This window comes from Bidens hawaiensis, unplaced genomic scaffold (genome assembly GCF_021521415.1).
Source record: "Bidens hawaiensis isolate Kalapana, Puna unplaced genomic scaffold, B.hawaiensis_p1.1 tig00028132_1, whole genome shotgun sequence".
In the NCBI taxonomy this organism is placed as follows: domain Eukaryota; kingdom Viridiplantae; phylum Streptophyta; class Magnoliopsida; order Asterales; family Asteraceae; genus Bidens; species Bidens hawaiensis.
The window spans coordinates 140,234-165,751 of record NW_027505113.1 but is presented as its reverse complement, the minus strand read 5'-3'; the positions used below and the strand labels follow the sequence as shown (position 1 = coordinate 165,751).

At 34.8% G+C, this 25,518-nt stretch overlaps 2 protein-coding genes across 3 annotated transcripts; both read right to left on the bottom strand.

Moving 5' to 3' along the window:
* Positions 1-4,308: 4,308 nt before the first annotated feature.
* LOC143610808 (myosin-binding protein 2-like) lies at positions 4,309-6,812 on the bottom strand. 2 transcript variants are annotated; one of them, XM_077085183.1, is made up of 3 exons: positions 5,876-6,811; positions 5,643-5,795; positions 4,309-5,555 (listed from the first exon to the last, which is right to left on the bottom strand). In XM_077085183.1, exons 1-3 carry the CDS (start codon positions 6,747-6,749, stop codon positions 4,327-4,329), a joined length of 2,256 nt encoding a protein of 751 aa, XP_076941298.1. In that variant the 5' UTR covers positions 6,750-6,811; the 3' UTR covers positions 4,309-4,326. The 2 variants fall into 2 exon arrangements, with proteins under 2 accessions (XP_076941298.1, XP_076941297.1); XM_077085182.1 differs by having other exon boundaries at positions 4,309-5,795; positions 5,876-6,812.
* An 8,061-nt stretch (positions 6,813-14,873) lies between these two features.
* LOC143610817 (putative clathrin assembly protein At2g01600) lies at positions 14,874-25,175 on the bottom strand. Its single transcript, XM_077085189.1, has 14 exons — positions 24,992-25,175; positions 24,854-24,923; positions 23,276-23,373; positions 23,027-23,165; positions 22,802-22,932; positions 21,866-21,958; positions 21,673-21,789; positions 21,509-21,574; positions 17,213-17,293; positions 17,059-17,139; positions 16,772-16,969; positions 16,444-16,519; positions 16,238-16,353; positions 14,874-15,499 (listed from the first exon to the last, which is right to left on the bottom strand). The coding sequence occupies exons 1-14, from the start codon at positions 25,079-25,081 to the stop codon at positions 15,152-15,154; spliced, it is 1,704 nt and encodes a 567-aa protein (XP_076941304.1). The 5' UTR covers positions 25,082-25,175; the 3' UTR covers positions 14,874-15,151.
* Positions 25,176-25,518: the final 343 nt, after the last annotated feature.

Sequence of the window (25,518 nt, the reverse complement as noted above, 5' to 3'; positions counted from 1 at the left end):
CTTATCTTTAACTATTCAAGATTGTTACCTGTATAGCTAGAGTCACAGGGTTTGATGATTGCGCGACAAAAGTACTTGAATTTGATCATGCTGGTTACAAACTACAAAAAAAACCCATGAATTTAATGTGCAAAAATAAAGAAAATAAATTGATAAAAATGTGTGAAATGTTGTGTATATATATATAATGCAATATTTGCATTAGAACGATGTCGTTTTCTATTTGTTGGTTTGTTAACTTTGCTGTTCAAAATATATTTTTCAACAAATTAAAACAAACACAAAGATCACTGAATATGTCATTTTTTTGCATTAAATTATTTGTCATGTTATTGTTGACTTTTTCTTCCTTGTGTTGGTGTACAAACAAGACTTTGTTTCACATTACATCTAGGGATGGCAACGGGGCGGTTTCGGGGCGGGGAATGCCAATCCCATACCCGCCCCGGTTTATAAAACCCATTACCAAAACCGTCTAAAAACCCGCGGGGACTAAACGGGGAATCCTCATCGGGGATTCGGGGAAAACCGCGGGTATTCGGGGAACCCGTCTAGCATAAATGGTTTTTAAACGGGCTAAATTCCCCGTGGGGATCCCCATTTAACCGTCGGGTTCACCGTTTAAAACCCGATTGTAAGAAAATGATACAAAATTACAATACAATATTAATACACAAAAAGTTCAATATCCAAACACATTACACATACAAAAGACATTATTAATACATAAAAATGTTTATTTCTCCCATCACAACGGAAATTAACTTCATGATTGATCCTTCTTACACGTCCATACCGCACCCATTCAACCATTCAAACACTTGTCACGCCGGATTGCTATGATAATCAAACATTAACATATTAATTGGAAACTATATAAGAATCAATGTTAAACCATATTAAAATGTAAACGATAAACCATATATATATGTATTACCTCAATACCATCGTCACAATCATATTCAATAGTTTGGCAATATGCCTCGGAGGTTGTTCTAGGGTTAGGGTAAATGGCCAAATGGGAAAGTAGGAAACTGGTTTTAAACGGGTATACGGGAAAATGGGTTAGGCAGCCTTATTGGGAAAATAAATAATAAATAATATATTATATATAAATATAAAAATTATATTTAATTAAACGGGTTTTAAACGGGTATACGGGGCGGGTACAGGCTATACCATACCCGCCCCGAACCCGATTAACTTAAACGGGGAAACCCCGAACCCGGACCCGTCCCCGATTAAGTGTCCCCGAACCCGCCCCGTTCGGGGCGGGTTTCGGTTTTCCCCATCGGGTTTGGTTTTTTTTGCCATCCCTAATTACATCACATTAATATTCTGGTTTGGATTTTATATAATTGTTTATCTGTATAGTACATTGTATTAAGATGTTAGTAGGAATAGAAATGGTCAACATATATACTTTAATTGTTTTATTCTAGTTCATACTCGGGCGGGCCTAGCTAGGTGTAGGTACGGATGTGCAACGGGTCTTGCCTATCAAAACCGAACCAGGTCCTATGTGGGTTTGACCGGTCCATGAACCGTTTAGAAACACTGGACCGGATTATGTATTTAAGCCTTAAAAAAAGCTGGGCTTAACAAAATATTGAAACCGGACAGTTTAGGTTTTACACGATAATTGGAACAGAATCACCGATAGAGGTGATCTCAAAACCAGGCTTAGATACTGATCGTGATCTTCTTATACAACTAGATTTCTATATGAATTGAAATATTGACTAGTTTCAGGGTTCTCTTCTCATATACATTACTAGACCCAGACCCGACCTGATACCTGAATGCATTCATATGCTATTAGTTAATAATTATGCCAGTGAACCAACCATATTTAACAATAAACGGATTTTGACGAATTTGCTGGTCAGGGTGTGGCAGGTCTTGCGGATTTTGTGGTCTTACATGGTTTACACAAATCCCTACTGTATATGTGATTTTAACTCGAGAGACCAGGGTGAAGGTTAGTGAGGGCCCCCTGTTATTTTGCGCAGTGGTGTAAATTTACCTGTTTTTGTCCGAAAATTTTGTTATGTTGTGTAAATTTACCCATTTTCGACTTAAAATTTGAGCCCCCCCCCCCCCCACGCGTTTGTGAATTGTTGAATACATTTTGAGTCCCCCACGAACACGTCCAAGCTTCGCCACAGCGAGAGTACCCAAAAATTTTGGAAATAATAACTAGAATTTCCATCCATTATTCCACTGTTTTCACAAACCTTAGCATTATATATAACTTCAAATAAACTATACATATAGATGTATATATGCTTGTATATACCTAAGAGAGGTATGAGGTTATTGGAGAATGCTACAGAAAAAAAAACAGAGTGTTATTTTGACATATAGTTATATTATATTATTGTTTGAAAAGGTAAATAGATGTTTTATGTTGAACCGTCCAAAAAAGTCAAAAGAACGTTAATCAAAGGGCAAGGCTGATGTCAACAATTCAGATATGTTTTGCTTGTATTAATATAAAAAAGGATTAAAAAAATCAAAACTGAATATATTTTATTTTATAAAAGAGCCACCAGTAGGTAACTTTTAATTAAACAAAATTCTATGTTAGCTTAACTAATCAAAAAGTACGCCAACTAACAATGATATTAATTTATAACACTGACTCTATATAGTCCCAAGGGTTTGTAGCTTAGTGGCAAGACAAAGTCTCCATTGATTTACTTCCTCTACATGACCGTTATGATTCTATGAATCCTTTTGTTATTGGGTTGACAATTCTGTTACTAAAATTTTTCATTACCGTCTTGAAACTAACAAGATCTTGACAGAAACATCTTTAAAGTAAGGAAAAAAAAGTTTAAACGTGACTTAAATAAAATAATAATAGACCAAAAATACCTTTACATGCTTACATGACGGTGACATTGCGGGTATTTTTCCACTATGGATGCCCTCACGGTTGCGTTGAATGCCCGTTTGGGCTCAAGATTTGGACATTTTTCTTCTTTTGAGTTTCTTGGACTAACTCATAGCCTCAAAAGAGCCCAATAAGTACAACCATTACCAGACTAAGGTCAAATGAGAGAAGGCCCAAAAGAGATGGTATTCATTCCCACCAAACCGACAACTTATTATTAGAGGTGTAAAACCGGTTTTAAACCCAAACCGAACCAATTTGGTCAACGGCTGGTCAAAACAGGTTTGACTCAAACCGGTTTAGAAGCAAGATAGGTCGGCCTGATCCAAGTCGGTTCGGTCCGGTTTAGAGCCGGTTTTAAACCGGTTTTCCTCAAACCAGTTCGGTTTTAAAACCGGGTTGGTTGTTCAAAAGGGGAACCGGTACCAAAACCAAAACCAGAGGTTTTGGTTGGTTCATGAACCGGTTAGGGTGAAACAGGTTTCCTTCTCAAACCGGTTCGGGTCGGTTTTCCATGAATCGGTCCCAAACCGGTTTTTTTTATCACGCCTACTTATTATTTATTACTTGCATGCTCTTTATTAAATCAACTAATTTTTTTTCCTAGAATTAGCAATTTATACCATATGCATGTGTGCATGGCAAATAAATAAAAACATGAAATGATAACACAAAACACCATTTTACATACTAACAATTATCAATTTACACTTTAATTTGTCAAGAATAGGCCAATCTACTTGGCTTAGCACACTACATATTTATAGAAAAAAAAAGTAATAAAGGAAAATATAATAAAAAAAGAAAAAGAAAACATAAAAAGAGATCCGACACCTAACTCCCTATAAACAAGCATACACATGCATTCACCATCCACCTTTTCCCCTTAAAAAGGTGGGGTAAATTTGCACCTAACTCTCAAGAAAATTTGGCCTAAAAATAATGATTCTCTAGCATGTACATGAAGTATTAATTGCTGTATATTATTCTTAAATTAACTGCTAGCTTTTAGGTTGCTTGGAAACCAAGATAATAAAAAGGACAAGACAACCAAACCAAACCAAGAAAAGAACAAAAGTTTGGTAGCTTAGCCTTCTAAATGTGATCACTTCATTCAATTGATGGATGGATGCCCTCAATTCATTTAAGCAAGTCTCTATTTTTCAAACTTCATTCAATTGATGGATGCTCAATCAATTCATTTAAACCAAGTCCCCATTTTTACCTATAGATAGAAGAACAAATGAAATAAATGATAAATTACAATATTACTTGGGAATTTAGAATTATTAGTGATATTGATATAAAAATGGATTCACTCGATGCTCTTGATAGTATCGAGTCAATCCACGTTTATTGAATGGATTCTGAATAAGAGAAAAACAAAATAATTGTTATGGTTATACCGTAGAGAGTCTTATAGACGATCATACTAGAGTTCCATCGGTGAAACTTTGTGCTCGAAGATCTACATTTTTAAGATCGCGTAGATGTTGCAAAATTTCTTGAAGAAGCTTCATTCCTTTATCGCCTTTCTTTAATGATCCAACGCAGTGTTTTAAAAACTCTCTATCTGCTTCTATAGCTTGTAACCTTACATAAAGTTGATCAACTTCCTCTTCAACGTCGATCCTCCTCTTTTGCAACTCAAACATCGTGACCGCGGTGTTTTCCACCTTGTTGGCATGGAATCCGTTTCCATTCCCGTTTGACGTGATCACACCGTCATCACTCTCGGTTTCAAGTCTCCCAAAAGGAGGAAAAGGTCTATTTCTCATTGAACCAATGACTCTTCGATCTTGATAATCTATCTCATGTGGTTCGTTTGGAAACCCGTTTGCCATGTCGTTGACTTCTTGACCATCATGGTCGTAATCCTCGTTTAGATGCTTTCCATTCTCTTCAAAGTAATCCTCTATTTCCTTTAACTCGCCAAAATGTCGATCTTCTTCGTCACTCAAAGTGAAAAGCTTTTCCTCTAAAACCTTAAGTTGGGAAAGAATCGACAATCTTTCGTCCTCAAAGTCTACAAACGACGAGTCTGGATCCAATCTAGTGTCAACGGGCGGATTTTGATTTCCATTCCTGCTTTCCTGATTCTCATCACCGATTCCCTCTTCTTTTGACTCATGATTCACATCAACCCACATTCCATCCCCATCATCGGAATGGCTACATGAACTCGAACACGTCACACTTTTCACACTACTCGTTGAAAACTGCATCCTATCCTTCGCCTCGTATTCCAACACCTTCTTTCGATACAATTCCAATTCCTTATCTTTCTTCACCTTAAGTTCATTCAAAAGTTGCAAAGCTTCTTGATCATATTCGGATTGTTCTTCCATCATTCGTTGATAATGCAATGCCTCCATTTGCATTGCGGCTTTCTCTTCTTGAAGACGATTTATCATAGCCATTGTCTCGCTAGCAGCAACCGCGGAAGCACTTCTCTCTTCTTCTAACTCGGTATACAATGCTTGCAGCGCCTTCCTCTCGGCTTTCAATGCCAGTTTTAGCTTCTCGGTTGTGTTACTCGAATCCCCACTGTCCATTTCACCTTCATCTAAAGATTCATCCACCGTTGATTCCTTTCTTTCAATCTCATTCAAGTTCAAATCCTCTGTTTTTTCATCTTCTCGAGTTTCTTCAAACCCTATAACAATATAATCACATTTTCTTGAATTGTAATTCATAAATAAGATTAACAAGATTGCATCAAATTGAATGATTAATTGATTACCACACTCAAGATTAAACTCCAAATCATGAGAACTCGTCGAAGGTTCTTCGTGTGACAAAGAATATAAATCGAAATTATCTTGAGCTTTAATCTCATCAATTGAATCCAAAACCGGAATCTCTGTTCCAATCGAAACCTCTGCTTCTTCATCCTCTGCATAATCAAATTTCATTTAACAAAAATAACATAAAAAGCACTAAAAACCAACAAAATCGAAGCTTTAACATTAATACCTGAATTACCCTCCTCTGTTTCTTGAACCATTTGACTCGGTTCCGAAACAGAACTGCTTGAATTCACATGAAACACGAGCGAATTTTCGGTCTCTTCAAATTCCATTGAATCCAACTCTGAAAACTTGGATGAATCCTCTGTTTTTTCAGTCACAACAACCACTTCTTCAGTGACTATTTCGGGTTCGGCTTTCAATTCCGACACAATTTGCGCTTCTTGAAAATCCCCAAATTCTTGATCTTCATCAATTGGATCAATTGATTCAATTGGGACCAACTGATTCCCACTATAATCCAAAAAGAACTCAAGATCTTGAGTCAATTTCTCAGAATTTAAATCTTCTTTCTTTAATAATCCAACCTCTGTTTCCCCTGTTTCCTCTGTTTCTTTCCCCTGTTTTTGAACTTCATCCGATCCGATTAGATCGATAATCGAATTACAACTAGCCAACCGATTAATCACAATATCAACCCCACAGCAAGAACACTTCAACCCCACTTCATCTTGATCATCACTTTCAACCGAACACACCAATTTCTTCGACGAGCAATCCGGACACATACCATGGGACTCTGCTAACTTTTTATGCTTTAAACACAACCCAAGTTGTGAAATTTCTTTAGAATGAAGCTCACACAAAAGATCTCTATGTGAATTCTTGTTTTCGGGTTCGAAAAGGCGGTCGAGGCGCGTGCACCATATGCAGGGTGGCTTTAAACCAAAGAATTGAGTGAATTTGATGATGAAATGTTGGAAGATTGAGTTGAGAAAAAGTAGGAGTATTAGTGTCCATTCAAGAAGTGCATAGATGAGAACAAGTGTGATCTTGTTTGTGTTGTTATGTACCATTGTTGCAAATTTGTTTGGCGCCATTGTTGCATTTACACACTCACAGAATCACAGAAACAGAGAGAGAAAAGAATGTTTTTGGTTGAGGTTTTAAGCAAGTTATGAAATGGGAAAGAGTGTAAACTATTGGAGTATTCTTAAATGTTTTTTATTTATTTTATTTTATTAATAATTAGGTGCTTAGGTTAACAAATAAAAAGAAATTGCTAGATTGTTCTTTATTTTTTAAATAATTGATTGCTTTTATATCATTATATATGATAACTTTTTTGAAGCATGATATTCCTTTAGCAAATTTAATTTAGGTGACGTCGTTAATACTTTATTAACCAATAAAATTTTGACAATGAAATTAGGTAAATAGTAGTTTGTGTTAAACGGGTGGTATAAAAGATTATGATAGAAAGCGGACGAAAGCTATATTCAAGCATAAGTTCTTTGTTTGAGGAATTTGGTGCTTTACATTTCAATATTAAGGTTAAAAGGTTAAAGAAAAAGAAACGAGTGTATCGAGTATAATATCATTACTCCTTGTAGTAGGTATTTGTAGGGTATGTAGAGGAAAAGAGGATGTGATGGGATTAAACCTTAGGGTGCTTGGGGCGTTCTTGGTTTAGGGCGCCCCCGCAACTAGCTTGATTTTTGGAATTCAGGTTGTGAAATTTGTTTGGTGAAACCGAATTGAACTGAAGGATGAAGGATGATCAGCTTGCTCGGCTTAAGCCTCTAGTGCATTCATGTACTTTAGAAAGTGAAGGCGAATTATTAGGCAGCATGCGGTTTATAACCGAACACCCTTGCTTTATATGAGAGGATAAAGAGACTGCTTAATCAGAGAATTTTATTTAAATTAAACACTAAAGTGTATATATGTATATGATTTTTTTTTATATTTTCATGGATAAATCAACTTTTCTTATATCATAAATATGATGTTGGATATTTCACTTTTCTATTCTACATATTTTCTAATAAAAACAAAACTAGTTTTGTGGACGTACTTTGTTTTCAAGGGAATTAATTTGCATATCTAATAAAGACAAATGGGTATTTGTTACTAAATTAAATAATATCAGCAATAATTATGTTGCAATTGTTAATGAATTTAATAATTTAAATTGTTTTAAATCAGCTATTCTAAAAATAAAAAATAAACAAATATTGTTTTCTAAGGATGAAAATGGCAACTAATAACTATTTTGCTAAAAGAAATGGGTAGTTGAGAATCTTTTCCAAGTTCTAGAATTTGCCGACCAACTTATTGTCATATTTGTTATGCATTCAAAATTATTTTAGGTTTTCTGTTCTATTTGTTCATTTGTGACCAGTAATCTTTCCACATATGATTTTATTCACTAACCTATCATCTTCATTATATATTTGTGAAAAGATGCATAACTAGGTAAGCTAAGCCCCTATTAGTTGTATTGTTATGTTGTTAGTTGCTACTATGATTAAGCTTCTATTATTTTATGTCTTATCAAACACTTAGTATTTCATATGAATAATAAATAACACACATAAAATAATATTAATGATTCTTGAAATGATTTTCGTCTTTAACAACTTTACATGTTTTTGTGTATAACTAATTCTTTTCATTCTATTTGATCTAGAACACAATATGAACTATAACTTATCACATTTTTTATTAAAATAAAGGAAAATAACAATACCAAGAAGCATAATTGATGATACTAGTGATCAAAACTCGAAAACATATCAAATAAACAAAAGGGTTTATCATTTAGGCTTAAACATGTTTGTTTGATTTGTGTTAATAATAATAGATACAATTAAACATAACTAAAGTTATGAGTTACTCATCAAAAAATAGTTAGGAGATCCAAAAAATAACTTAACCAGAAGATCAAAGATAAATAGTCATACTTTATTAGTCATGTCACCAATTATTTTATTTACTTAGGTAAGGGTGTTAACTTAGATATAAGAGGTAATACTTAAAAGTTAAGACCCAACTAGGCCTAATGATTTGAGACACACACTTGGTTATTTTTGTCGATGGGATCAAATGGAGGGACCTAGAAACAACACAATATTACATAGGTGGGACCACATACAAAGTAAGGTGTGGGTCCCACCATGGATGGCATATGTTGGACCTAATAATACTTGTCTACCTTTTACTTTTTCTTATTTTTGGCCAACAATCACCATGGTATACCAATGCTATCACTTAATTCTTGGTTATTTCTCAATACAATCTCTATTTTATAAGTTAAAACCATAAAAATCTTTATCGAAAAACTCATAGTGCCCGTCAATATCTGTTAACAAACTCATGGTACCCGTCAATATCTGCTAACAAACGGAACCAGATAAACTGTTTGTGTTAGGCATATGATTTTTGAAAGATTATTATAGGAAACCAGTAAAACAAGATTCAAATGTGAAAATCAAAATACTGATAGAGTAAACTTCAGATGATTACAAGTCGAGTCTGTTGATTATCGGATACGAAGATATCAAATAGGCTACATCAAACTCGCATACCTGGTAATGTATGTGTGGTATTTGAAACTTCTTCCTAGTTATATTGTAAATCTTAATATATGTTACGATTCATATACTTGAGTTTGATAGATTGATTTATATAAAAACTACCATATTTTGAAATGCTCTTAATTTTTTATAAATACAAGTTTTAGCATGTTAATTGTCACACCATTTAATGTTTTTGTTTATAAAAGTTTAAGAATACTTTTAGCATTATAAATATATTTTCTTGTCAAACTCTACTAAATGACAACCTTTTGTTATTTTTAATATCCAATATTATGGAATGAGTTTATTATTAAAAGTTTTCAGTTATTATTCTTTTTATTAATATTCGTATCGTTTTCAGTCCTTTAAACTTACTAATGTCATAGCAATATTTAAAAAGATTAAATATTTAGACAACAACATTTAAGTTTGTAGCTAACACTTTTAAGCTCAAATTTCGTTTTTTATATCTATGGTACTACTAACTAATCTGAATGCTACTTGTTATTATTAGCCATTTGATTTTATATCTTGAGCAAATAATTATTTGATTTTGAGTGAAAAGCATTTGCACATTGTTAAGACATGTTATGTGACATGATTGCGATACACACATTATTCAAATTCAGTGATTCAGTCACACATGAAGGAGAATTTTAATAATTTATATTAAAAATATAAAAATTGAATTTTAAATTGGCTGATAATTCCTCAAATACTTACAAATAAAATGCATTCTTAAACCACAATATTTAACACTTGATATTTTGGTGAAATAAAAAAATATTAAAACTTTAAGACTTATGTGTCTGTGAAAATACCAGGTAATCAGTTTAATTTTTTTTAATGTAATAAAATAATGGGATAAGACAAAAGAAAGGTGGTTTGAAATATCGAAGGGAGATGTTTCAAACTTTGTGGGCAATGTTCTAAAACAAACTGCAATAAATATTATTATTATTTTCACATGTTTTTAGAAACTAGTTTTCACATGTTTTTAATAACTTCATTTTTAATAACCTATTTTCACATATTATTCATTTTTAATAATAACTTCAAACATTGTTATTTTCACATGTTTTTAGAAACTAGTTTCTTCAATCCAAAATTTTCACGTTGACTTAAATAAAACAATTATAAAATTTGATATTATTCATGTTGAGATCTTAAGCTTTCACACAAAAACTATTTTTATCCTATATGATTTTTAGGTAATTAAATATGTTAAAATATTTGTGGAAATTAAGAAAGTGTGAAGTAAAAAAGGTTATGAGATCCAAGAGCCACTTCAAACAATTCATAAAGTTAGCATTACACCTTTGTTTTTGCTTTTTCTTTATTTTTATTTATCCTCGGCTTTATTTTATTTGGAAAAGAAACACCGATGATAAGAATCTATTACGCGCTTTAGTGGTACTCCGGTAACTTTCTCTAGAGGAGATACAGTTCGAGTCTTGTTCGAGATAAAATGTCTTAAGCGAGCCAAGGTTTTACTACAACGGCCTTTAGGATGTGGGTTTCCCCAGTTGGTGTGATAGCGGATGTGGGTAACCTTTATAATAATAATAAAAAAAAAAAACCTTACAATGCTATACAAATACCACCCCAAAAACATATACTAGGTTTAGGCCTGTAAATGAACCGAACGTTCGGTGAACTTTCGTGAACCGTTCGGCGGGAAGTTCGCTTATGTTCGTTTATTTAATAAACGAACGAACATGAACAAAAATTTTGTGTTCGTTTAATTAAACGAACAAACATGAACACATGTTCTGTTCGTTTATTTATGTTCATGAACGTTCGTTTGCGTTCATTTATGTCTTTTTATTTATGTTCGTTTATGTATTAATAGAAAATAATTAAATATTATCTGGATATGTCATCGGCTTAAAGGTTGTATATTTGTTAATTTGTGTTCATTTAAGTGTTTTAGTTTAAGTTCGTTTATATTTGTGTTCATTTACATATGTTTATACATGTTCGTTTATCTTTGTTCAGTTATGTTCGTTTAGATTTTAAACAAGCGAACACAAGTGTCCATCTTTAAATAAACGAACATGAACTTCGAATAAGTGTTTGTGTTCTTCTAAAGTTAAATGATCGAACTTGTTCGTGTTCATTCGATTCGTTTATATGCTTTCATTATTCACATTGATGAATACACCGGTCTCAATCTCTAGGCTCTGCCGATTTTATTTGTGTTCGTCTGTGTTCGTGAACCGTTCGTGAACACATTAATTTCCTTAATGAACGAACACGAACATAAAATCTCGTTCGTTAAGTGTCACACCCCGCCTTCGGGCCTAGGCGTGTGACTCACAGTTGGTACCACTTTTGTCAATTTATCAAAGTTTGCAACGGAAAATGTTATTTTAAAATATTTACTTTCATAACATAGGGAATTAAATACCCTAGTTTGATTTACAAAATTACCTGTTTTAAAAAAATAAGTTTAATATATATATGCATCAATACAAAATTAGCCGAGCCACCAGCTGCATTCTATGCCTAGTGATCTTCTATCTTCATTGGCATATTCTTCTTTATACCTTACTCTTGGTTACCTGAAAACAGTTTGAAAATACGTCAGCTATATGCTGGTGAATACGCTGACTCAATAAAACATTTTCACCATTCGTAATGACACAACACCAATAGTGTTCAACGACTCAGTGGGCCTCAATCCCATCTCATCGGAACTAACATACGCACAAACCACATAATCGGACTTCACTGACCCTAGAGACAGTCACTTGCCTCATGGTCAGTATGCCTGTAGTGTGCCCACTACAGTACATGTATGTAAGGATTCAGATACATGTGTATTTTAGCCTGAGTGTTTAGTACTACCTTGTATCAAAACGTTATAGAGGATTTGAACCAACCCTCATGCAAATATTTTCATAACTCTTTTACATATGGATAACGGTCCATAGTTTTAAAGAGTAAATATCTTTTCAAAATATACAGTACATAGACGTATTCACGTCATAAAACTATAAAAAGGTTTCGACGTATTCACCTTTTATTGATTTCAAGAATTCTCACCAACAGATGTCTGATCTTTATCTCGGACCTATAGTACGAGAACAACATTCTATAAATAACTAGATCTATGATCTAGCTTTAGACCTTAAGTCTATTTGCATAACCTTTACCTTGATATTCATTTCATTTTATAAAACATTTATACACTATGTTTCTTTATCATGAAGAAACGTATATTCATTTCTTCATCCATAAGATAAATCTTTATAATAAAGATTTATATTTTATTCATACTCTTATCTTATGAAAGCTACATTTCACTTATTATTTAATCAAGGTATAGACTATACCCCCGACTAGGGTCTAAGCCATATAATAAAATAATCGGGCAGAACCCCTACCTTGTATGGCTTATCTTGAAATGCTTAACCTTCACATGGGTAGCGCTCCTACTTGCACGTATTTCTAGACAACGAGCGTATCAGGAATGACGGGACTTTGGCACGAAAACCGAGGTAAAGTGTGATATGAGATGTGAGGTGATGTGATAGGAACTTTATCCCATGGCCGGCTATTTATAGGCAAAAATTCGTGCATCTTTGCGTATCGCGAAGGACAAATGTAAATGTAGCCGCAATTAATATTATATTCCTTTGCGTATCGCGAAGGATTCTTCGCGTATCGCGAAGTTGCTTAATAGCCTTGCTGAGTCAACCATTAGGGCTGCCACGTGTCAGCACCGGGTGAGATTACTTCATGTATCTTCGCGTATCGCGAAGTTGCTTCGCGTATCGCGAAGGTGCTAAATTTTCATTTTCAGTCCTTGGTCTTTGGTAACTTGTCACATCTTGATCATAGTTCAAAAATACTAAAGCGGCCCTTATGCGGCTCGCGGTGATGCGAGCGTGCGAAATGCAAAATGCGCCATCAAAATGCCACATTACGCCCATCGCCCGAGTCCGTGTCCGAGTCCGTGTGCATCGGGTGCTTTGCACCCTCCGCTAGGACTAGTGAAAGTGGTTAGCCATACAAGAACATTACCATGGAAAACTCCTTCCTTATAAAGTGCTTTAAATTCTTTTCCACTTTCCATGTGAGATGGAGTTTCCTTATTTATTCCTTTAACATATAATTCTTTCTATTACTTATCTTATAGATATTTTTAGTCCTTTATCTTTATAAACTTGTCAAATTTGTATCAAAATTTTGTAGGTGTTACATTAAGTGTTCGTGAACACATTATTTTCTTAACGAACGAACATGAACAAGGCCTTGTTCGTGTTCGTTCGGTTCGTTTACAGCCCTATAGCTTTATTACATCATACGAGGCATATGAAGTCATATAAAATTATCATACCAGCCAATAGAGGTGCACAAATTGGGCTGTTCAAATACCCGGGTTCGGGTATGGAACCAGGTTCAGGTATGATCGGGTATTGGTAATACCCGGGTCGGGTTCGGGTCCGGGTGTTGTCTCTAAAAGCCATACCCTATGCATCGGGTTCGGGTCGGGTATAGAACCAGGTATTCTAAAACCGGGTATTTGAATACCCTATTTTCGGGTACTGAATAAACCCTATTTAGGGGTATTTTTGGGTATTTTTCAGGTAATTTCGGGTATTTGATAAACCCGGTTTTGGGTATTGGAAAAACCCGTTTCGGGCTTGGAACCGGTTCCGGTTTTCGGGTATTACCGGATATAAATCGGGCCTGGTTTCGGGTACGGATATTGGTACTAAAATGCATACCCTATCCATACCCTACGGGTAGGGTCGGGTACGGGTAATTAAAAACACAGGTATAAAAAAATCGGTTCCGGATATTTTTTTCGGGTCCGGTTTCGAGTTCAGATTTTTTTGTGCACCTCTACCAACCAATAAGCCATATGTGATATAACTTTCTCAGCGGCCACATTGATTATTTATGTGTATTAATTGTGTTATTATATGAAGTATTATGAACGGTATTTTTTGCATGTGACGTCATCACTTTTTTTCTGTTATTCAACCTATAGTTTTTAAAAATATTTTTATATCTGATTCTTTCTTATGTAATAAGTGTTAGCTTTTGAACAGACAAATTCGACAATGACACCTTACCACCCACTAAAGTTATAATAATAAAAACATATAAAAAATTAAATAATAATAATATATAATAACTTTTTTGTAATATTTCAAGTTTTTTTTTCCTTTGTATTTTTTTTTTAAAAAAAATGGGCATTTACATATTTCCCCTATTTAAACTTTGAAATTACATATTTCCCCAAACCATGCTTAAAGAGCAAAAATCCAATTACAATAGAGAAGCAGATTAGCGAACAACAAACTGCGCCACTACCCCATTTTGAATAGCAAAACCGATCCTACTGAAAACAAATTAATAATAATAATAATAATAATGATAATAATAATAATAATATAAAATGTTCCAAGTCTGAATTTACCCAAAAATGATTCTACAACTCACTTTAAATCTTTAGGACAAAAAAAATTCCAACAAAGATTCATTACTGTGGATAAAGTCATCAAAACATCATTGTGTTCCACAAGATTCTACCTTTGATATATAAACATTAAAAGTTTACAAAGACTATCAGCAATGCAGCATCCTATGAGTCAATCCAGGAAACCGGTCAAGATCATAACAAACAAACAAACATGAAACATGTTTTTCTACTATTATTTCCTTAAAACACTTTCTAACTACGAAAATACGTGTACGAACGATACTATGAACACGAAAATAAACAAAATGTTTACAAGCCAAATCACATGACCATATTATCAACCACGAGCCGTTCACGTTCATTACAACTACATTCACATTGCAAAAAAATCATAACTTGCAAGAATATCGAACCGTGTGTTTTGATATACACCAACAATCGGACTCTCGGCTGATGTAAGTATGTTCACATTTGTATCATGATATCATAATAAGGTTGATCCAAAAGGGTTGGTGGTTTGGGGGTGACTGTTATTAGTGTCTACTGGAAACGGACCGAACCCTGAATCAAGAAAAGGGTTTGGTGGGGCCATCATAAGATCCTGTGGTGGCTGTGGCGGTCCATAGGTGGGGGCAGGTTGGTATGGGCCGAAAGGGTTAGCGGCTTGATACGTTGGTGGGATCTGGTTGTGGACTGGTGGGCCTGATACGGCAAATGGGTCGGCTACTTCAAAAGGGTTTGGAGCTGGAGATCGGCATACGGGCTGCTGAGCGGCTCTATATGCTCCTTCATCATACAAACTGTTGAGCGTGAGTGAGTCCAATCCGCCAGCCTGCCAACAAAATTTTATCAAAATACAGAAAATAAAAATAAACATAAAAATCTAAATTTAGCAGGCAATTATGGGTCTCAATTTGGCTCGCTCGTTAGGCTCGTCTAGTTGGCTTGTTGCCTCGTTTAAACGGCATCCCAAATTATAAAATATATAAATATAAATTATAACCCAAAAGTATAAACTACACAATTTATGTAAATTATAAATTTAAAATATTACGCATTACGTTTATCTTAAAAATATTATTTTTTCGTTTTTAAATATATCAATATGTGTAAACATATAAAATTAAATCTTTTTTTAAGATATATACAAGCTGGCTCAAGCTTTTTGCTCATTAGGCTTTGTTTAAATTAAAGCCCACATACTAATATATATATAAATTTTAACCCAAATTTTAAGCTATATAAATTACAAATTTTGTAGTTTATTAACTATCTTAAATATATTATTCTTTTCTTTTTATACATACCAATATGTGTAGAAATAAAAAATTAAATTTTGTTAAAAATAAACGAGCCAGCTCAAGCTTTATACAAGCCGAGCTCAAGCTCACCAATTCAGCTTGCTAAGATAAACGAGCCCAAGCCCAACCTGGCTCGGCTCGGCTCATTTACAACCCTAACTAAAAGAGATGTTTCAATCCGAACCCATTTTGAGATGTTACCCAACCCGCCTGATGCATACAAGCAAGAATCATTAGAGCCGTAAGAAAACGGTTTTGACAGTTATTACCAGTTGCCGGTCCTGAACGGAAGAGATATCGGTGCTAGGAGTGCTGACTAACGCGAGTTCCCAGCCCGTTGGATCAAAATCTTTAGCTTGAAAGCCCAATCCAGAAGACGTAGTATCTTAAACAACAAACGTCAAGAGATTGTTTAAGTAACAAAAAAATGACCAAAATACCCTTTTACCTAAAATAAAGACTTAAAACATATTACCAGATGGAATAATGGCAAGAGCCAATGCATTGCTTTCCTCAATAGCCGACCCGTTAGGTGCATCGAAATTTAGTCCCTACACGTAAATCATTGAGAAAAATGTTTTATTTTCAATATTAATAAATAAAAAATAAATTACCAATAAAAATATATTTGAGAAAAAGGTTTTATTTTTGAGTTTAATAAGTAAAAAATAAATTACCAATAAATAATCATTTAAGCAAAAAGCTTTATTTTTAATATTAATAAGTAAGAATAAACTACCAATATAGAAATATTTAAGAAAAAAGGTTTTATTTTCAATATTAATAAGTAAAAAAGAAATTACCAATAAATCATCGGGGTCCCGGCTATTAAAAGTTGGCTGGTGTGGCGTTTGTGTGGGTTCAGGAACACCGTTAGAGTCAACAAAGTCAACTGTCGGCGGTGGTTTAGGTTCATCAACGGGCGATACCCTCTCTTCTTCATGAAGGGCATTATCTTCTTCTTCTAGTTTATAAGTCAGCATAAATCTTTCTGGAAATTCCTGAACATAAATAATTAAACATAATTAAAGGAAATGAATATTTTGGTCTTTTGAAGTGCGGTTATCGAATAAAAAAAGTCAACACTCACTAGTGGCTGTGTGGGTCCCTCAACCAACCGCGGGGCCTCTCTTATGTACTCTTCCATTGTTGCAAGAAAAGATTGTGGAGGCTGAAACAAATAACAGAATTCAGATGCCAGCTTGTAAATTACCATAATACCCTCTTGTAAATTACCATAATACCTCTCGGAGAACCGGAAACTGAAAATTTCTGGCAAGCTCCAATCCTTTGCAAACTTCATAAAAGTCAGAAAGACTCCCGGCCTGCATAAAATAATTAAAAATGATGGCATGCCAATAATAATTAAAAAAATTACATTTCAATAATACTCTTGACCGTTTGAATAAAGTGAGTTACGACGTTTTAAGCATAAAAAAATTCACTTTGAGTGACTCTTGACCCGTTTGACCCATTTAACCACATCTCCTTTTTAATCAAGTTTTTTTTTAATTAATTTTTCCCGTTTGAACTGTAAGAAGAAAAAGAAAGAATAAATTACACTTTTCGTCCTTTACATATATAGCAAATTTCACTATTCGTTGTTAAACTAATGAAATAACAGAAATCAAAAATGCCCTTTTCGTTTGATAGAAGATAAAACATAGAACAAATTACACTTTCCGTCCTTAGAAGATAAAATAAAGTACAAATTACACTTGCTTCCACTAGAAGATAAAATGAAGAACAAATGACGAAATCGCCCTCACGTGCAACGCACATGACTGGACTTAACAGAAAGAAACTTAACACATGGAAATGACAAAAAGCGTGACAATATACGAGCATAAAGGTCATCAATCAATCAATCAATCAATCATGCCCAGTAAAATCCCACCGACAGCAAAGCTATAAGTAGGGTCTGGGGAGGGTGGGATGTAGGCACACCGTACCTCTATCCAAAGGAATAAAGAGGTGGCTTCCAGAGAGACCCTCGGCTCTAGGTACATGTGTATGAAGCAAAATAAAGGAAATCAAAGTTTAACAGTTATATAAAAACTACTACTAATTATAATAATATTAATAATAAGATCACAGTTTAACAACTATATAAAAGCTAATAATAATTATAAAAATAATAATAATATATGTAAGGGAAATACCATTATGGTATGTGACTTAAATAAGTTAAGTCTAAGCCCTAAGGTATTCAATTCTCTCTAAAAATCCTTAACTTTAATTCTACTTCTCCACGAATTCCTATCCTCAACCATGTCCTCTGAGAGGTTTAGGTCTATCAAATCCTGCCTAATCCTCTCATCCCAAGTCAATTTCGGTCGTCCTCTACCCCTCCTCCCCTCTATAATAATGTTTTCTACGGATCTAACAGGATTCGTCGTCTGTCTTCTCTTTACATGTCCAAACCATCTCAATCTCCACTCTCTTATCTTGTCTGCTATGTTCGCCACCCCTAATCTCTCGCGAAACACAACGTTTCTTATTCGGTCTAGCCTTGTGTGCCCACACATCCAACGTAGCATTCTCATTTCTGCTACCTCCATCTTCCGCACTTGTGCCTTCTTGATGGCCCAACAATCTGTTCCATATAGCATTGCAGGTCTAACTGCCACCCTATAGAATTTTTCCTTTAGTTTAGTCGGGAAACTCTTGTCGCACAATATACCTGTGGCTGCTTTCCATCTACACCATCCTACCTGAACTCGGTGGGTCACATCACTGTCTAATTCCCCATCGCTCTGTACAAAAGATCCTAAATACTTGAACTTCGTTACCTGCGGGACCACCTGCCCTTCAATTGTGATCTGTGCGTCTTCATTGTCGTTTATCCCACCAAAATCACAGTGGAGGTACTCCGTCTTAGATCGGCTAATCTTTAAACCTTTTGTCTCTAAGGCTGTTCGCCACTCCTCAAGCCTCATGTTTAGATCTTGTTTTTTCTCAGCAAGTAACACAATATCGTCTGCGAACATCATGCACCACGGGAGAGTCCCCTGAATCGACTTTGACAACTCATCCAAGACTACTGCAAAAAGAAACGGGCTCAACGCTGACCCTGGTGAAGACCTACCTCTACAGGAAAGAAATCAGTATCCCCCACTAGCGCACGGACACTTGTTTCACTCCTGGTATACATATCAATAATTATCTCTATGTATTTCCTGGACACTCTCTACCCTCCAAGCACTCCCAGAGCACCTGTCGTGGCACACTGTCGTAGGCCTTTTCTAGGTCAATAAACACCATATGTAGATCATGCTTCTTCTCCCTATACTTTTCCATTAATCTTCTTATAAGGTGTATTGCCTCTGTGGTGGAACGCCCCGGCATGAAGCCAAATTGGTTGACCGTAACCTGAGTTTCTCATCTAAGTCTACCCTCAATCACTCTTTCCCATAGCTTCATAGTATGACTTAGTAGTTTGATTCCTCGGTAGTTACCACAACATTGGGCGTCTCCTTTGTTCTTATAGATAGGAACTACAACGCTGCTCCTCCACTGGTCTGGCATCTTACCTGATTTGAGAATACTATTGAACAGAGTAGTTAACCACATGACTCCTTCCTCCCCCAGACACTTCCACACCTCGATGGGTATGTTGTCTGGGCCAACCGCCTTAGACCTTCCCATCCTCCTAAGTGCATCCTTCACCTCTTCTCGTGTGATCAGTCGGCAGTAGCAGTTATTCGATTGTTGTCGTTGAAAGTTTGTGTTGTCATGTTCTTCTTGGTAAGCTCTCCCATTGTTAAAAAGATTGTGGAAGTAGGTTTGCCATCTTAGCTTGATGTCCTGCTCCTTGACCAGTAAATGCCCATCTGTATCCTTTATGAACTTCACCGGTCCTAGATCTTGCCTTCTACGCTCCCTGGCTTTGGCAATCTTAAACATAGCATGTTCCCCCTCTTTTGTTTCTAGACTTTCATACATCCGTTTAAAGGCCGCCTTCTTTGCTTCCGCCACTGCCTTCTTCGCCTCTATCTTGGCCGTTTTGTAGTTGTCCCTCAATTCCACTCGCTCCACCTCATTCGTGCACCTCATTAGCTCCCTAAAACATCCTTGTTTGTCCCTTATCTTGTCTTGCACTGCGTCATTCCACCACCAAGACTCCTTATGCCCACTTGTCTTTCCTGTTGTGACCCCGAGAGTCTCCTTTGCTACTTGGATGATCTTTGTCTCCATAGCTTCCCATATATGAGTTGAGTCCCCATTTAGTCGAGCCCGCGTATGCAGTATGAGTTTATCCTTAAACAGTAGGAAATTTTCGTCCTTCAAATTTCCCCATCGAATTCTCGGTGTACCTTTCTTCTCTCGAACAGTCAGCTTATTTCTGAAGGCTATATCTGTCACTAGTAGTCGATGTTGAGTCACAACTGCCTCCCCAGGTATGACTTTGCAGTCCTTCCACCAACGTCGGTCTCCTTGCCTCATCAAAAGGTAGTCAATTTGCGTGTCGCGTCCGCCACTGCTAAAAGTGATTAAATGAGAATCTTGTTTCCTAAAAAAAGAATTTATAATACCTAGGTCATGTGCCACCGCAAACTCTAGAAGATCTGTTCCGGTCTCATTCTTATCACCAAAACCGAAATCCCCATGTACGGCTTGAAAACCATCGTTAGCCTTACCAATGTGTCCATTAAAATCACCTCCTATGCAAATCCTCTCCCCCCTAGGTATGCCCCCTACCACTGCGTCTAGGCAATCCCAAAATTCTCTCTTTTCCTGATCCCCTAGGCCTACATGAGGCGCGTAGGCGGAGACTACTGCCTACTTCCTCTCCTAGTACTAATTTCAACACCATAATTCTGTCATTATGTCTTATCACCTCCACCACACTAGTGTGTATTTCCTTAGCCACTAGAAACCCCACTCCATTCCTAGCTCCATCAGACCCCGAGTACCACAACTTATACCCATTACACTCAGCCCCTCTATGTCCTTTCCACTTAGTCTCCTGGAGGCATGCTATCTGAACCCTACGTCTTTTAAGCACATCTACCAATTCTAGCAACTTACCATTTAATGTTCCTATATTTATTTTACACCCGTTGTTTCGCTGGTGTAATATTCCAAGCAGTGTATTGCTATTAGACTTTTGATTTGGTGATATTTTCCATTATCCACCAGTGTCGGGTTTGACCAGAAATAAAGTCAACCGACCAGACCTGTCTCTCGTACCTTTATTTCTAGTTCTTGATTCCGTTCTTCAATCACCGATATGAACCTATTCATATTATTATTATATTATTCATTTCACCTAGGGTTTCTTGTAACCTGGCTGCCGTTGAGCTGTATCTGCCTTCATCATCTTCACGGTATACTTGTTCCTTTCTCACTATTATTATTATTAGTAGTATTATTATATTATTATTATTATTATTATTATCTTTTGTCACTGGTTGGAATATTACACCAGCGAGCATAAAGGTCATGACTTCTGTTATTTCTTTAGCTTAAGCACGAAAAGTTAAATTTGCTATACATGAAAATGTAAAATAAATATACCAAATTGCCCTATTAGTTACCTGCTGACCGGCTCTTTTGTAAATATCCAAGGCTTTAATAGCTTCATGTCTCGGCATCTCAAAAAACTGGTAACAGAAAAGAACAAAAATAAATAAAATGAAATAACATAAATAAAAACTAGTATACTGTTTTAATGTTTTATAGATATATAGTAATATTTTACCTTATCAATAAGATTGATAATTCCATCGTTCACGGCACAATAAATTTTGAAACTCTCTTTAAGTACTAAAGCCAGGGCATATTGTATCAAATAATTGCCGACAGCTGCACCTTCAGGCTGCACAAAATAAAAAATAAAAAGAGGTCATTTTAACTGATTAAAACGAGATTAAATAAGTATAAAATTAACTTACCCTGCATCCCATAAGACGATACAGTAGCTGCTGCAATGAAGGCAGTTGTTCCAATAGCTGTTCACTTTCTAGATCCCTTGTTCTGCTATAACCCTGCAATTACAAATAAATATTGGCCTAATAAAAAAAATTATATAATCATTAACATGAATTAAAAAAATAAAAATAATCCATTGAAAATTTGTATGAATTACAGTGAATGGAAAACTAAATCTTCCAATGACTTCAATTTGAAAAAAAAAACAAATAACCAAACTATAACCAATTTAACGAAAAAAGTGAACCGAATTAACCAAACTAACTGAAAAACCGATGGTTCTGTTATGGTTTTTTTAAATTACCAATTATAGTGGTTTGGTTTCGGTAATACACACACACACACACAAATAATTGCCTTAGCCACAATATATAAACGAAAAACAGATTAAACCAGCCAAAAAACATCCACGACTTCAAAATATTGGTTAACCAATACAACCAAACAAAAAATGAACGACCATTCGAAAATCGATCATCAACAATCTTTAAACCGAAACCGATTGGTTACGGGTGTCTGATAACCGAAGTGTTCGGTTATGGCCCGGTTTGAGGCAATAATCGACCCATGCTGACCCATGTTCACTCCTACATATATTTTGTAATATCCAAACATTCTTGAAATATAGTTTATAAAAGTACTAAACTTGACAGATTTAAATTCAAGAAACCACATATTTCTTGCCAAATAAATGTGACTAATATTCAATCTATCAATTATCCCGATATTTTCTTTTACAAATATACAAATAAAAGTCTTATGCAAATAATCCACATATTTCAACTTGAAAATTCTACAATAATATAATGAATGATATAATTTTAATCATTTAACAACTTCTAAAATTGTTTAAATTACATCATAACATCAATTGTTCAGTAACAACATATTTTTCATACCTTATTATCTTGACCTGGTGCAGGTCTCGGGATTCTTTCGACTTCAATATCATATCTCAAAACTTTAAAGCACTCGAGTCGTTCTTCTAAAAAAAGCCCATACGTACGCACCCAAGCAGAGCAATCCCAAGCTAGAAACAAACAATTACACAAAAACATTATGCAACTATTAATTAAAACTATTATGCAATCAACAAAAATCAAGATTAGGGTTTAAACAAGAACCAATAGGGCTTGAATCATCCTTGAAATTAGCTAACTGAAGAACTCGCCCTCGTTGTTGGAAATTCAAAAGCTCTTCCCGGAAAGTAGGATCACTCTCCCTTAATAACCTATGAATCACTATAAGTGTCTTTAATGCCACCTGTTGATTTCATATACCAAAAATTCAAGAAAACAGATTAAAGATTGCATTTTATTCCTAAATCGATTCAACAAATGACACTAATCTATCGAATTACGGGTAAACAGTACCGTCCAATTACGGGTCTTTGCCAGTCTCCGTGCTAAAGCATGCAAGCAATACTGCACATCTGCCCGAGGCTGAATCGCAGATGAATATGCCAAGATTTCTACAAAAGAATCCACACATTCAAACAATTTTGAAATTTAACAATTTCAACTAGCTGTGCATGAAGCCGAAAAAAACAAACCTAAAGAAAAGCCGGTGGTTTGGGACATTTTTTGTAAAAACCAAGCTTAAGGTTCGGTTTTGGTTTTGCATATAAAAAACCCGAATTTATAGATTTTTATTTTTTATATTTTACTTAAAGTAGTTTATAAGAATTCAATATTTAATAATTAATTAGTTATTAATAGACATGCAACTCAAATAAGCATAAATGTTTAATAATTAATTAGTTATATATTAACAAAATGATTTTCACCCAAATTCATTATTTTGGGACATTTTTCGGCCCAAAAATCAAAACCTAAAAAACTGAAACCGAACCCAAACCAAAAACCGAGAAACCCGGAACCGAACCCAAACCGCAACCCAAAAAAACATGTTTTCAAAAACCAAAGTTTATGTCATTGGTTCAATTTTAACTCAAAACCAACCCAACCCAAAGATTGATTTTGCATATAATAGAAACCATATAAACCGAACCGAACCAAATTTATAGATTTTCATTTTTTTAATTTTTACTTTTAAGTAATTTATAAGAACTCAATAAATATTTAACTCAAAACATTTTAAAGCAAATATTTAATAAACAATTAGTTATTAATTAACAAAAGGATTTAGGCCCAAATTCATTATTTTGGGCCAATTTTTTTCTGCCCAAAATTTTCAAGTCGAAGAAAACCAAAATTATTTTCAAAAATCCAAAAACCGAAGTTTCTATCTTTGGTTCAGTTTCGGCCCAAAACCAACCCAAACCAAAGTTTAATTTTGCATGTAATAAAAACATATAACCCGAACCGAACTAAAATTATAGATTTTCATTTTTTAATTTTTAACTTTAAGTAATTTATAAAAACTCAACAAATATTTAACTCAAACATTTTAAAGCAAATAATTAGTAATTAATTAACAAAATGATTTAGGCCCAAATTCATTATTCTGGGCCAATTCTTTTCAAAAAACCAAAATCATTTTCAAAAATCCAAAAACCAAAGTTTCTATCTTTGGTTCAGTTTCAGCCCAAAACCAACCTAAACCAAAGTTTGATTTTGCATATAATAAAAACCATATAAACCGAACCGAACCGAACCAAATTTATAGATTTTCATTTTTTGATTTTTTACTTTTATTTATAAGAACACAATACTTTTATTTATAAGAACACAATAAATATTTAACTAACATTTTAAAGCAAATAATTAATAAACAAAGTAATTAATTAACAAAATGATTTAGGCCCAAGGCCAATTTTTTTCAAAAAAACCAAAATCATTTTCAAATATCCAAAAACCAAAGTTTCTATCTTTGGTTCAGCTTCAGCCCAAACCCGACCCAAACCGAACAGCACACACCCCTAACCTCAACAAAAACCCAAATTAAAAAAAAATGATCAATTTACCAAAAACATAACAAAATTAACTCACTTCTGATGTGTCTATCTTTAGGCGGACACTCAACATGATTAGTAGCTTTCACAATCGCCACATCCACTTCCTGCACCAAAACCCTAACCCTAATTACCAAAATTCGCTCAATTGGACGAAAACAAAAGAGGGAAAAACCTTGAAATCGCTATTGACGTGTGCCAGTCCGACTGTGGTCTGATCTTTCAGCGCGCCGTAAGCTTTCCGCCATGTTTGCATAGTAGCCATCGGATTGACCGGTGGATCAAGGGTTTGGTTGATTATTATTAAAGGAATCCAAAGAAGACAACTGCTCACAGCAAATGGAGTCTGGGGTTGGTTTCTTGTGATTGAGGGCTTTTGCTATATTCTTGATTATTATTATTATTATATTATTATTGTTGTTATTATTATATTGGTGTTTATATATTTCTAAATTTAGTGATTGTGGTCAACTTGGTGGGCTCTGACGGCCAACATATCCACGTCATCTAGAAATAGAAATGGTCCATTTTTATTTATTTTTTTCTTTTGACTTGTTTTATATATTGTTGAGTATTAGATATTAGATGCAGGTGGGCGAGAAACATGGGCACTCTAATGTGGATATGTATACATCGGTTAACTGGTTATTCAAAAATCGATTAATTTAATTGAAGAGCCTACGATGGTAATGGGTCGGGTCT